Raw genomic sequence first — 15158 nt, 5'->3', positions numbered from 1 at the left:
TGGGTGCTTGGGTGCTTACATCACAGCAGGAGATCCCAGACTCGAGACTCGTCCCACAATAAGAAGAAACTTGTTTCCTCTCGACTCTTTGCCAGCCATAAATATTTGCCACCTCACTCGGCTTTTATATCTTCTTGATTGTTTTTTGGGGAACCTTTGTTTTTGCTTCTTGTGCAAATTACAATGCGCGTGACTCCTTTCACAAGATGCGAGTTGAAATCAAAAGTGCAGACAAAAGGTGTTAAAAAAGCGCCTCTGACCGCAGACGAAACAAAAGCATGAGTTTTTGGCCTGGTTTTTATGGATCCTATACATATAGATGTATTTTCCCCCATCTCTTTTTGGTCAATATTGGTGGTATTGGCCCTGTCCCATGCTGTGCAGTTGAGTGTACGCCAGTCGCATCATTTTACTTTCTCCCCTCAAAACCCAAACCCAAACTCAAACTCAAGCTCAAGAAAGAAGCCAAGAGAGAGGGAGAGGTGTGGGCCAAGAGAGAGCCCGATCCGAGAGAGAAGCTTCGTGTCGGTGTTACCGGTTTCGCTATGGGGTGAAGCTTGGCTTACAGCAGATCCGTTTTGGTGTCTGTGTGAATGCCTTTTAAGCCCGGCCACCGGGACTGGCAGCTTTCAGATACGTTTTTGCCTCTGTCGCGTTCAGAGTCAGAGTCGGATTTATCGTCTGGGTCTGGGTCTGGAAAAGATCTTGGATCTTGGTCTCGGCTTTCGGTTTCGTTTGTGTGTCTTGAATTCGGTTTCTGTTTCGGTTTCAGTTTCAATCTCGAATTCAGTTTGCTGCCGCGTTCGCACGGATCGAGTCGTGTGCACGGTTAAAGTCACTCAACAAAAAAAAATATATATATTAGAAAACATATACCAACGCATTTTGTGGCCAAGATAGGCTCCTCGCTCTTATATTCGGGTCAATGCTGTGCTCTGCATTGCCAACGTTATGCTAATTACCGAAAGGATTCAAATCATAGCATACATCATCGGTTACAATCTCTTTGGCAAGACTTCGTCGCACCGCTGGTGAAAAATTCCGCGCCCGGTGACCAACCCGCCAAATAAGCGCTAGAAATAAAAAGATACACAGCCAGGAGAATAGCTAGCAACATATATGAATATATATTACGAATATATTTATTAAATATATCAAACAACAAATTCGCAAAACGTGCCAAATATAATTTAAATCTATTTATTTTGTTTAACAAAGAGCTAATAAGACTAAAATATATAAATTAGTAAGTCGTTTAATTTAATTCCTCTACAAAAGGAAGTTGACGCAGGAGCAGCCGTTGGCTTCATCATGACGAAGCCAAAACTGCTGATTAGTTTAATTTTATGGTGAGTTGAAAGTTTTTAATTAAGTCATCAAGCATTTGTTGGTGTAATTTTTTCCAAAATATAGTGCGGTAATTATTTGCTTTGAAAATACATCTGCATCTTTTGAAGGACTAATCCTTAAATATATCCTTATATTATCCTTGTTTTATAGTGTCCTCAATTTGTGTATATTAATTTGTGATTTAACACTCCCTCGATTGCTAGAATATGGAAATTTTGTCTTAAACGTCCGGCTTGAGGAACAAGTTTCTTGGCATATTTCTGAAGTAGAATTTAAGCTGCATCAATCACATTATTTATGCACTAGCTCCGACCATTGAAGCTTTGGCCAAATGACCGGCCTACTACGACGAGCCACAAATAAGCAAATTATAGTTTGTAAGACTATACATATAATTTGACTGTTTGGTCGGCTGAAGAGCATCATTAATCATGCATTTTCTATTCGACTCGCGTTCGACAAGAAGCGTCAACGGAAGTGAGAGATTGACAGAGCTATTCGGCTTATCACCAAGCGATTCGACTTCCCCGTTTTAATGGTCCTTGAGGCATTTATTAACTCTACAAAAAACGAAAAACTATTTTCAAGAATTAACATCACGACAAAAAGATGAAATCGGATGATTATATCTGAAGTCTGCATATGAATATTTATTTATCGAGGCGCGATCAAAGCGGGGCGATCATGTAATATCGATCCGAATTGGATTTCTTTGCTCACCAGTGAAAAATCAATTTGAAAAGTTTCACTTTCATTTTTCCCTCTCTTGACTGGGAAGATGCCAAAACAAATTGAAGAGAAAAAGTTGTCAGTGGCAAGTGGCAACAAAAGACTCTTTCGCTTTTTATGTTTGTGTGTCGTGCCAGGTGGTTTTTGGAACGGTTACACAATCGTGACTTTATTTTCGTTTTCAGTCCACCTCTTTTCGGTTTTGTGTTAACCGCATTGACATAATTTCCAGCGTAGGCATCCCAAAAAAAGAAACTGAAGCATAAAACTTTACATAATTGGCAGGCGTATCCGATTCATAGGCCTGCAATTAATCTGGCTTTATCGATGAAGACGCTCAGCAGCAGAGCCTAGTTTTAATTAACAGATTTATTTTCTGTGCGAGTTTAACAGGCGGCCGCTAAGTGTAGAAAGTTTCCTCCTATCTCTTGCCGCATTAATTTGGCGTTTTGTGTTAATCAGTGTGTGTAAGTTATGCAAATTGGATCGCGGCATTAGCAGTTCGCTTATGCAATGGATTGGATAATCCCCACCCCGGCTGGCGACATTGGTCGACCAGGCCAGGCTCACCAGGTTTTCTATTTTCGAGGCCTTGGCCAGATGTGACTTCTTTGGCTTAGTCATGCGGCGACGCTCAGAATGCAGCCGAGCAACTTGATTGCTCAGGCAAATTAAGCACAAGTGCTGCCGATTGCCGACTGCCGACTGCGCTGCCAGATGCTGACATTGTCTAGTTGACACACTTAAGTCACTTAGATGTCGTAGAATTCTTGCTAAAAGTTTTCTCGAGTGTTTTACAGCATACAAACATTTTTTAACACTTTTTGACATTTTTCCATCCACTGCGGCGCGGCGTCAAGGCTTGGCGCCCCCTAATGGGATGTCACCGGCTCACCGAAAGCGACAAATTATGGTTATTCATAATTGCGATAGTCGCGAGCGAAATATTTAGGCGAATTAGAGCACTCGCGTGGGTCGAAACGAAAGACTCAGGCAGCGAACTTGAAATTACAATTTGACTGAAAGCTTCAGCGGTAGCAAGGCCAAGAGGATGTGGGTGCAAATTGTAGGATGAAATGATGGGACACGTGCCTAGGAAAGGGGAAAACTGGGAGTGGTCAAGCATAGGAGATTTCGAAGGTTAAGCCTTAAACTAAGCAAAAAGATATATTTTCATACCATTATTATTGTAGATTTATTTATTTTTTATCAGAAAAAAAGACTTTAAAAACACAGAGCATGACATTAAAGAGCTGGCACCTAACCATAATCTTAAATCATTAACATATTTATCTCTTTAAAACCCGAACATGATAGTTTAGAATTCATCCAAGTATTAATGATCTAATTTATGTTGGATCCAACAATTCCGCATCTTCATAGCCATTCAACCCCACCTTAAGTGTAGTCGTTGTCATTAATCTATTTCAGAGACATCCATTAGCACTCTTCCAAAAGGGAAACTTAAATTTAAATTAACTCTAGCGCCGCCTTGTCGGTTAACACATTTTGTGAAGAAAATTAGTCAAGATCTTGTCTTTTTGTTGTGCTGGCTAGAACTCTTTTAAAATGAATTATAAGATAAATAAGCAATTAGGAGAGAAAAACAGAACGGCGAGTTCAAGGCTGAAACAGTATCTGAAACCGAAACCGAATTCTCTTAGTCGAGAATTCGTTATTTTATGTGTTTTTGTAATTTAATTTGCAAGTTGTGGCCGTCTTTCGATAGGCAGTCATTTATCATATTTATTTCATCCGTTGTTTGCTGCGTCTAAGACACGTTTTTTATTTATGTATGCCCATGTCTAATTTATTGACTAATTTATCATCATTTGTCTGGGCTGGAGATCCAACAACGAAAGTTTATCCAGTGAAAAGTTGAATAAACCTTTTTGTCATGTGGCTGTGGCTCGGTGGCCGAGAATTCCTTTTCTTCCTCAGGCTTCCTGGTGAAAGGCGATCAAAACTAGAGATCGCTTAGTGGCTGACCCTGAGAGAGCCCGTATAACTCTGTCGTTGGCCAATTCCAAGTGATTCGATAAATCAAGATCCGTTGCTCAACTTGTTTTCTGCTCCGCCAAGAATAATTCAAAGCGCACGAATATTTCTGCGAGTGTCCAACTCTGGCAGCGCCTGTCTGACCACTTTGCTCATTTCTACATACATGACTCAAAAAAAACGGGTTAACCCGAATAAAATAAAAGTATAACGACCAATATGCACAGCAGCTGGATCCGAAAAAAATCTAAAAGGAACGCGGTGCCAATTGTCTCTCAATACATGTAGCTGGTGGTCTCTTCCTTCAATACACAAAAATGTGCCACATACAACCGCAAACAATATAAAATGTACATCCCTGCAGACATCTGGTTAGCGACTGGTTTATTTGGGTTAAAAAGAAATTTTTCGGATTGGTCCGAGCTTCGCTCTTTTAAAAAGATAACGGAACAAGCATCTGTGAAAAAAATCAAGAGCCCATAAACAAAATCCGAAGCAAAATGCCAAACACAAGAAAGTGAAATTTTTGTTGCTGCCACTGGACGACGTAATCAACTTCAACAGGATCAAGTGGCCAACAGGCTTGACTGGGCATCATTTTTTCGGGTTTTCAGTAATTTTGCTCTCCAGCAACGGAACTAAATATTTGTTAATGTGGCCAGCTCTTCAAATGAAGTTTAAAGAGCCTTTTGAGGTTTTGCTTTTGACACTTGCCTGCTGAGAGCACCTGGCCTCTTCCGTCACTTCAAGGCGCCGCAACAGGTTGTCATCTTACATAAGTCGAATGAAGATGGGTAAAATATGATGATTATGATGAGTTTGTTGCCTTAAAGCACGGGGCTTACGGAACTAACCAAGGGCTGGGATCTTGTTTTGTTTTCTGAAGTATTATACTTACTCAATATAATTCATGAACAAATATGTCCCATTTTCCCTCTACAGATTTTCATCTTGGTTTCCATTACCAAGCCCCCATTTAACTTTCTCACATTTCGCCTTAAATTGCCCGAAAAGATTTCACAGCATTTTCACTATAAACACATGGGTGCGATGTCAATGTTGGTAAATTACTTGCAAATTTTTGGAAATTATAAACGATCATCTAGGCACTGTCAACATAAACGCCGATTACAGCGTTTTAGGCCTAAAATTAGACAATTATATTTTCTCTTTGCCCAATTGGGCGGCCGTTGGCCAACAAACAGCGACCTTGGTGTTTGACCGGTAACCGACTGACATTAAATCGCAAATCAAATGAAAACTTCCAGTCGATTTGCATGCAGGCAACACCCTGTAAGATATGGAGATACGAGGCCAAAAGCTGCTCCTCGAATTATTTACCAATATCAAGTTGTATGCACTTTCGCAATGAAAACGAAAGTTACGCCCCGCCATCCGAATATTCGTAGCTCCATATGGTTGTCTGCGGCGCGTGACTTTGCCAACGTTTACACTTTCTTGCCATAAAAAGCAACGGCCCCATGGGGACACACACCGGCATAGAATTATGATCTTCACGCCTCTTGGCTGGCGTTCAAGCTACGTTCACCAGCAGCCAGCAGCCAGCAACCAGCAACATCTGCGCCAAGTACAGACTTGGCAATGTAACCAATATTGGAAGCCACATCGATGAACGTCACTGAAAAAAGAAGTAAACATGAAAATTGCATCATGCCTGCACTCGACGTTCGTGTGTCGTTGGTGATCATCACAGTTGCCAATGAACATCGTTATGGTAATGAAGTGCACTTGAAAATTTCTGTGTGCAGATCTTCTATGGGTTTTTTCATGCATATTTCCTCATCCGTCCAAGAAAGAGCCATACAAAATGAGTAAGGGCGTAATGTATTCAATCATGAGTATTTTCATAGCCTGTTGTCTGGTTTTCTGCCTGGTCTACTCCTACCCATTGTGCAATGTTCAGAGCTAAGAAACTGGCTGTGCAATAAACACAAAGAAACCACTAAGCCAGAGTGAAACAAATAGTGTTTGGGGAGTGTATTTTGCTGATCACATGACCATCACATGACTGCAGAAGGGTATGCGGATCAGTTTCAGCTGTGATGAAAATCAACCTGCTTTCCTGGATGTTGTGTTAAATTATATATAGTTCCTTTCTTAAAAAAAAATATGATGATGATGATCAAGTATTTAACAGTTTGCATTCTATATTTTTCAAAATTCGCCATGTTCTTTAGTTAGCTGATCATTTAAGTTTTGCCAGTAGAGTATGCAGGACGCGACTTTTGTGGAAAATACTTTCGCTTTCTTGTTTTTTCCACGCCTTTGTGGTAGTATTGCTGCCGTCGCTGGTGTTGCTGATTTTCCTGTTGCCTGTGTTGGTGGTAGGAAATCATGTGCAAAGTCACATGACGATGACGCTACGTGCCTTTGGAGTAATTACAGAAACACATGGATGCCGATGCCAGGGGAGTTGCCAGCCGTCGAGAAGCGTGCAAAATACGGATGAAGATATATACACTCGATTCGTATGTGTTTGCTCGGCCCGTCTGCATATTTGGCCAGGCGGCCGCAGTGCGGACTGTTGATAATGAAAACGACGTCAAACGGGCGGTCGCATGAGTAATGCGCATACCAAACATTTGATGGCTTCCGCAATTGTGTTTTTCTGTTATTATTGCAGGCTAGTGCCACACTAACCCATTTGTGTAAGCCCTCTTGGCAGGCGCAAGTAATTTTTGTATCGGCTGCTGTTACCAGTGCTGCATGATTTGGCAATTGGCAGCGAGTCAAGTTTGTTGCCTAAGTCTTTTGTTTTCCCGCTGATTGCGCAAAGCGATGGCGGGTGTTCGGAGATTTTCCGTTTCTAGGTATTCCCGTGCCGCTTATGTTGACGCACATTACTCATTCATATGTGGGTAGTGCCTTATCTAAGGCCACTTAGCTCATGAATTGCACAGACAATTAATTCGTGACTCTCAATTGCGCAGAGCTACCGAACTATCAGCACTTGCAAATTAAACATACATCGCTTATCGGCATCACCGGGAATTTATGCAAATCGCAAAATAGCATAATATCCGAGCAGCTAGCGCGTTGTGCAATATTAATTTAATAAGTCAAATTAACAACGATATATTGTTTGCAATTGTGATGGGCTTATGCAAGCTGTTTGGCTGCTTCGCTAAAGTCAACTATTTTAGGACTGGCACGCGTTTGTCAGCTCTTTTGTGCAACTGGTTTGACTTGTTGGATGTGCCATTTGGTATTTTTACAGTTCTCACTCACGTGTTTTATAATTGCCGATCGATCGAGCGAATGACTAACTACCGATTGTAAAACGGCTGTAAACAGAATGCAAATACCACGAGCTGGCGCTGACAATGGGTTTATGAATCTTAATATTGAGACCCAATAAATATATAAAACCAATTACCCCGAAAGATGTTGATACGACCGATAATCAAGTGAGATTTTTACGAGGAATTTGACTCAACTTGAATTCTTATAATTTTTTGGGGATTACCATACTGGACGCCGTTTCCGATTGCCAACTGGTCATCCGAACAAACCCAATAAATGTCAAGCAAATAAATACATTTTGCCAAAAACAAGTTCAAGTAACCTATACACAGATCAGAAATCTAGAAAACATTTCCTCCGTCCAAGCGAAATACTTATGACAACTTAAAGTCTATTTTCGCCGCCGTTTGCCAATGGACTGATTGATAAACCCCACACGAACTTTCCTTTTTAATACTTGATGTATTTAATTGTTGGATTTCAGCAAACGGCGCTCGATAAAAATAAAAAAGAAATGCTAACTATTGATGTCATAATGTTGTTAAATAACGAATATGCGGCATGTGATGTGCATTTCTATTTGCTTTTTTAACGCTTTTTTGTTTTGTTTTGTTTGTTTGGTTTATGGGTGCCATCAGTGGCGAGGCATGACACACATTTTTGCATTTCAGTTGGTGACATAAATACCAGACGACCCGCTCCATGCCGCATAAAAGCCATAAACAAACAAATGTAAATTGCCAGCACTTCTGCTTTCGCTTTCAGCTCGGTTTCGGTTTCGGCCAAGTTATTGAGATACGTGTCGGCAGTCAAGTTCTGCAAAGGCACAACTAAAGGGAATTACTCGTGCCCGGCAATAAATTAACTTATGTGTGCCAATTGCCTGCCGTCCGTTGCCTGCATATTGGCCAATGGTTATGGATTTGACTGGCCTCAATGGGCAGCCACGCACCTGGCAAATGGGTAATCGCATTACGAGTTATTTTCGGTGATCGTTACTTCACTTGGCATTTCCTTTTCTTATGCCAGAATCGCAATAATGAATTTTGTTTTGCAATGCGTTTTCGTTCGTGGCGAACAATTGATAGAGATTCGTGTTTAGGTTACCTCTTAATAACCATGATTATGTGTCGAAGATGGCACATCTTATTTATCCTAACCATGAGAGCTCCATCATTACTCTAATCATTTCCTGCGTTTTTTCACAAGCAAAATAGATTTATGTGGCTCTTGAACTCAACACAAGTTCAAACACCCAATCGTAGCTATCTTGAAACATTATAGTCGACTGGAATCTTTTTAGATAAACACCACAAGCGGTCACTTAAAAGTTACTAATAATACAATAGCCTTGGGCATTCGTCTAAACAACCCGAACGAAATACCACAAATTACGTTCAACTTTTAAATGAGTGCTAAACAAAATATATGTGTGTATAACTCAATAAAATAAGCAAAAATAAACCAAAAATAAAACCAATTAAAGCGAAACAGGAAAGGTAACTCTGCTTGAATATCATTTGGGATCAGCGGAGTTTGGCAGAAATTTATGTAGGGGAAGGTGAGGACGTTTACCCAAACACCGAAACACCGAATTCAGCTCATTAGGCGGATTCTAAAAGCGGATCTTCTACGCCCACATCCACCAGGTTGCAGAGTGTTGCATAATCTCGGATCTTGACGTCAGGGGCAAGCACATAAATTGCATATTGTTGCTGTTGACAAAAGACTTCAGTTCGGAAATTAATGTCAATGCAACCACAAAAGAAACTCCGTCACGTGAGCCGAGACGGCTGGCCGAAATCAATAGAATAGCATAATGACAGGCCAACAATGTGCGGCTTAATAAGCCATTCAGTCAGTCATTCAGCCAGTCATCCAGTCAGTCAATAAGTCAAACATAGCCTTTTGGGGGCAGACAGCGTCATTGTTCATAATTCAAAATTGATTAGTTCGACAGACGTTTCTCATATCCGGTTTGGCAGAAAATCGCAGCCCTACGCCTCCTCTATTATACTGCTTTTTATATGCATAGTTTCAGTTTCAGTTTAAGTTTTTGTTGTCTGTGCCGCGTTTGATGAACAGTGTGAGCAAACGATGGCGATGTGAGAAAACTTGTAATTAAAAGCCGGAAAATGCGATGCGAGCCCACGGATGAATGAGACGAAGGCGATTCCGCGCATATTAACAACACGTGATATTAGCTTTTGGGTTAAACCTATTTGTGATAACAAAATAGGAGGAAAAGCCCATTAAAAGATTTTAAACTTCTGAGTAAAGCCAAAGGGAATGCTATCACGGAGTTAGCGCTGGATAATTTTATCAGAGACATTCCGTGATTTGATTGCTGTTTTAATGAGTCAGCAATCACCCAAAGTCTACTTAGTGGAAAGCTTAATTGTATTTTATTCATAACTCATTCGAATTGTTTGATTGCGTTACAATGAATTAAATGAACGAATAAAACTGGGATTATATTTTATATTATTTCTTTCTAAGTAAAATCTAGCTATTAATCACAAATACCCAATTGCCTCCAATAATTACTAAAATCACCTGTGATAAGACAACAAACTCTAGCTGTGAACGTTGAAGTCACAAAACTTATTTTGTAATGATTATTTTATAAATCTATAATTGTAGCAACCAATTAATTGATTTCCATTTCTTTCCAGGTGCCTTTGTGCTCCCAGTCTGACACTCCGTATCCCCGAGGACCTCGAGAACGCCGCCATCAATGCCCTGAGCTCCGAACGTGCCCGGTCCCTGACCCCTTGTGGATCCTCGGCGGAGGCGGAGGGCAGCGTGGCCGGCGACTATGACGTTTGCCCGCCGAGCAAGTACCGCCAGCCGACCGCTGAGTGCAACAACGTGTCCCACCGGAAGTGGGGAGCACGGGGAGACATCTTCCAGCGTCTGCTGGCTGCTGATTACGCCGATGGTGTGAGCCAGCCGAGGACCTCTAAGGGCACCCATGCTCTACCCGACGCCGAGCTGGTGATCGAGCAACTGCAGCGCCATGTGGAAGGCGAGCTGCGCCACGCCCACATCACTGCCATGCTGCCCGCCTGGGGCCAACTGTTGGCCAATGACCTGGTCGAGGTAGGACAGCTGCCCATCTCCGGAAAGTGCTGCGAGCGCGACTCCGCCGTCAAGGATCCCAGCGAGCTGCAGCAGTGCTTCGTTCGGGCAGGACCCGACTGCAAGGAGTACAAGCGATCGGCACCAGGATTCGACTCGGAGGCGTGTCAGAAGCGTAAGTTCAAAGGGCTCTGAGAAATGGGTATTGTGTTTACAATAAAAATGGTTCCCTCCTACAGACACTCGCCAGCAGATGAACATTGCCTCGGCCTACATTGATGGCTCTGGACTGTATGGCTCCACTCGCCACGAATTCGACCAGTTGCGCACCTACATCAGTGGCGGAGTGAAGGTGGAGTCCTGCAAGTACTGCCAGGTGGCTGGAGCCACCGGAGCACTGCATCGTGCTCTGCTGCAGCAGCACAACAACATCGGCGAGCGGCTGTCGCACATCAATCCCGATTGGTCCGAGGAGGATGTGTTCCTGGAGGCCAGACGTATCATCACGGCCACCATTCAGCACATCACCTACAACGAGTTCTTGCCTTTGGTCCTGGGCCAGGAAACCACTGCCAAGGAGGGTCTGAGACTGACTGCCGAGAAGCACTCGAGCAACTACTCCAGCTCGGTGAGGGGGGGAATCTACAATGAGTTCGCCACCGCCGCCATGCCCGCTTTCTGGAGCATGTATCCCCCAGAGATGCTGGCCAAGAAGATGTCCGCCCACGAGCTGCTGTCCATTGCCGCCCTGCAGAAGTCACTGGTTCCCAGTCAAACGAATGCCGAGGGTTGGTCCGAGTTGGCTCTCGCCGTTCATCGCGGTCGTGACCACGGAGTGGCATCCTATGTACATGCCCTTGATCTCTGCGAGCGTCGATTCGCCGACCAGAGTGCTGCCAATGTGAGCTTCGATACCTTAGCCCAGGTTTCCAACATTCCCGAGGAGTACATCACCAATCTGCGTGACATTTACCAGTGAGTTTTATGACTTTGCTAAATGGTGAAACCTCAATTTATGGTAGACCTTTTAAATACCGGTTAGCTTCGGTCTTTGCAACACTCCAGTCAACTGATCTAAATGCACGCTCAGAAGTTTTCAAAATACATATTTAAATGTCAATGACTTTATTTCAAAATTGAAATGGTTTATGTAAATTTTAAATATGTATACCTCCAAAAGAGTTTTGTACTTATATATGAAAGGTTTCATAACAAAAGAGTATATCCAACCATGTTTGTTATTTATTAATATACTCATGAGTTTAATATTTTGTTCCCTTTCAGAAACGCAAAGGACATTGATTTGTTGGTGGGTGCCCTTCTGGAGGAGCCCGTGGTTGGAGCTCTCTTTGGACCCACAATCAGCTGCTTGCTGACCTTGCAGTTTGAGCAGCTGAAGCAGACCGATCGATTCTGGTACGAAAACGAGATCCCGCCCTCGTCCTTCACTCTGGACCAGCTGAAGAGCATTCGCCAGACGACTCTGTCCGGTTTGCTGTGTGGCTCCCATCAAGTGAGCACCGCCCAGTCCAAGGCTTTCATTCTGGAGGACAACTACCTGTGAGTAATTGAAGATTACACTTAAATGTCAGAAATTCCAGAGGTGCTTGTCTTCTTAGGAATTCCATTTTGGACTGCGACCAGCTGCCCAAGTTTGATCTGAAGCCCTGGCAAGTAAACCCTGAGGATGAGGTGCACGTGGACCACGTTGAGGTGGAACCAGCGACCAAGGAAGCAATCGCCGAGCTGAGTCCCGAACTGATCGAGGCTGCTGTGGAGCGTGCCAAGCAAGAATTGGAGGAACGCAAGCGCTTCGAGTACGAAGTGTGGCGCACTAGTGAGTTCTTTAAGACTTTTGCGTGTCCTTCAGATGTAAACTAACCATAAATTCCATCTTTTCGCAGAGGGTGGCATCAGTGCCCGATCCCCCGACGGTACGGCTGCCTCCTTCAGCAAGGCCAACTTGGCTGCCCTGAACCTGGCCAACTCCTCCCTGATCTTCGAGCTGACCTCCAACGAGATTGTGAAGACCCTCAACCACATAACCAGACGCAAGCGTCAGATCTTCAACCCCAACCAGAATGCTTTCAATCGTAACGAGCTGACCGATACCCTGCAAACGGTGGACATTAGTGGACTACTTGGTGGTGCGCAGAACTCACTGGATACATGCCCGGAGCCCAGTCAGCAGTGCGATGCGAACTCGCCCTTCCGTACTCTGTCCGGAAGGTGCAACAATCTGCGTAATCCCAACTGGGGCAAGTCACTGACCACCTTCTCCCGCCTGCTGCCCGCTCAGTATGAGGACGGCATCTCGGCACCCAGGGTGACTGGTGTGACCGGCACCGCATTGCCCAATCCCAGAACCATTTCCACCACAATCCATCCTGATATTTCCAACCTGCACACTCGCTACTCCCTGATGGTTATGCAGTTCGCCCAGTTTGTCGACCACGACTTGACTTTGACCCCGATCCACAAGGGTTTCCACGAGTCCATCCCCAGTTGCCGACCCTGCAACTCCCGCCAGACGGTGCATCCCGAGTGTAATCCCTTCCCGGTGCCCGCTGGCGATTTCTACTATCCCGAAGTGAATGTGACCAGTGGCGAGCGTTTCTGCTTCCCCTCGATGAGATCGCTGCCTGGACAGCAATCGCTGGGACCTCGCGATCAGATCAACCAGAACACTCACTTCCTGGACGGCTCCATGGTGTACGGAGAGACCACTTGTCTGTCAAACAAGCTCCGTGGATTCTCCGGACGCATGAACAGCACCCAAGTAAGGGGCAAGGAACTCCTGCCGCTGGGACCCCACCCCGAGTGCAAGTCCCGCAACGGTCTGTGCTTCCTTGGCGGCGATGATCGTGCATCCGAGCAGCCAGGTCTGACTTCCATTCACACCGCCTTCCTGCGTGAACACAACCGCATTGTTGAGGGTCTGCGCGGAGTGAATCCTCACTGGAATGGAGAACAGCTCTTCCATCATGCCCGTAAAATTGTCAGTGCCCAGGTGCAACATATCGTGTTCAACGAGTTCCTGCCCCGCATTCTCAGCTGGAATGCCGTCAATCTGTATGGTCTCAAGCTTCTGCCCCAGGGATACTACAAGGACTACAACCCATCGTGCTCTCCGATTGTTTTCAACGAGTTTGCCGCTGCTGCCTTCCGTATTGGTCACTCCCTGCTGCGTCCCCATATTCCCCGTCTGAGTGTCCAGCACCAGCCTGTGGAGCCCCCACTACTGCTCCGCGATGGTTTCTTCCGCATGGATGCCCTGCTTCAGCCTGGAATCATTGACGAAATCCTGCGTGGTCTGGTGGCCACTCCAATGGAGACCCTGGATCAGTTCATCACCGGCGAGGTGACCAACCATTTGTTCGAGGACCGCAAGATTCCTTTCTCTGGCATTGATCTGATCGCCCTGAATATTCAGAGAGGTTTGTTTCCCTTACTATACACACATTTATGTAGAAGATTTTACCATTATTGTTATTTCCTCAGCTCGTGATCATGGAATCCCCTCGTACAACAACTACCGAGCCCTTTGCAATCTGAAACGCGCCACCAACTGGAACGACTTGAGCCGCGAGATTCCCACCGAGGTCATCAACCGATTCCAGAAGGTCTACGCCAGCGTAGATGACATTGACCTGTTCCCTGGTGCCATGACTGAACGTCCCCTGCAGGGCGGTCTGGTTGGACCCACCTTGGCCTGCATCATTGGCATCCAGTTCAGGCAGCTGCGCAAGTGCGATCGCTTCTGGTACGAGAACCAGAACCCAGAGGTCAAGTTCACGGAGGCTCAGCTGGCTGAGATCCGTAAGGTGACGCTGGCCAAGATCGTTTGCGAGAACCTGGAGATCAGCGGAGATATGAAGCGTGCAGCCTTCGATTTGCCTAGCAACTTCCTGTAAGTATAACCCGGAGGTTTTTGAAAATGACTCAGCAAGCTAATTTCCTTGAACAACTATTTTTATAGGAACCCACGTGTGCCCTGCTCCTCGATGCCCCAGATCGACCTGAACGCCTGGCGCGAAAATGTCCAGGGATGTCAGATTGGCAACCGCAATGTCCGTGTTGGTGAATCCGCCTTCCCATCACCCTGCACCAGTTGTGTCTGCTCCGCCGAGGGAGTAAGTTACCTAGTATTCTTCTAAGGGAATAGCCTTCTAAAAGTTGTTTTCCCACTTGCAGGCTCAGTGCGCCTCTCTGCGCATCACGGATTGCGGCCAGTTGATTCGGCAGTGGCCCAAGGAGGCCATTCTGCGTGATGAGGTGTGCAACTCGCAGTGCGGCATCTATTTGACCGGTCAGCAGGCCAGTGGCTTCAATGCCCAACAGCGACAGGGTCAGGCTCAGCCACGTGTGACCCGATCCCGCAACCAGAATCTCTTCAAGTTCCCCGACCTAACGCCCTTCATTGCTTCCCTGTAAGATGGAGCGACTGAATCGTCAACTTTGGGTGCGGAGTAAGCACAAGCTACCAATATTGAAACGCATTTTGTAAATAAATCTTGCGTTTGTACATATGTTTCTTTGTTGATTGCTTGCCTGAAGACTTGTTCAATGCAACAAACAAACATGACTTAAACTAAACGCTCGGCCCCATCATCAGACACTTGCAATTCGCAGTGTCCTAGCTATATCCTAATTAAAATTACAGCATAACTATTAACAAATTACAATAAACGCCTTATGTGAGTAAAATAATAGTCACTCGTTGTTTCATCTGCGGG

General features: G+C 44.7%; 1 protein-coding gene across 2 annotated transcripts; it reads left to right on the top strand.

Moving 5' to 3' along the window:
- Positions 1-660: 660 nt before the first annotated feature.
- LOC122612785 (myeloperoxidase) lies at positions 661-15134 on the top strand. Of its 2 annotated transcripts, XM_043786613.1 has the most exons (9): positions 661-1349; positions 10017-10597; positions 10662-11397; positions 11707-11982; positions 12042-12259; positions 12327-13859; positions 13924-14332; positions 14402-14555; positions 14617-15134. In XM_043786613.1, the coding sequence occupies exons 1-9, from the start codon at positions 1312-1314 to the stop codon at positions 14854-14856; spliced, it is 4185 nt and encodes a 1394-aa protein (XP_043642548.1). In that variant the 5' UTR covers positions 661-1311; the 3' UTR covers positions 14857-15134. The 2 variants fall into 2 exon arrangements, with proteins under 2 accessions (XP_043642548.1, XP_043642549.1); XM_043786614.1 differs by lacking the exons at positions 661-1349; positions 10017-10597; positions 10662-11397 and adding an exon at positions 11563-11625.
- Positions 15135-15158: the final 24 nt, after the last annotated feature.

This window comes from Drosophila teissieri, chromosome 2R (assembly GCF_016746235.2).
Source record: "Drosophila teissieri strain GT53w chromosome 2R, Prin_Dtei_1.1, whole genome shotgun sequence".
NCBI classification, from domain to species: domain Eukaryota; kingdom Metazoa; phylum Arthropoda; class Insecta; order Diptera; family Drosophilidae; genus Drosophila; species Drosophila teissieri.
Note: the sequence above shows the minus strand (reverse complement) of the source record. Positions and strands in the feature narration are given on the sequence as shown.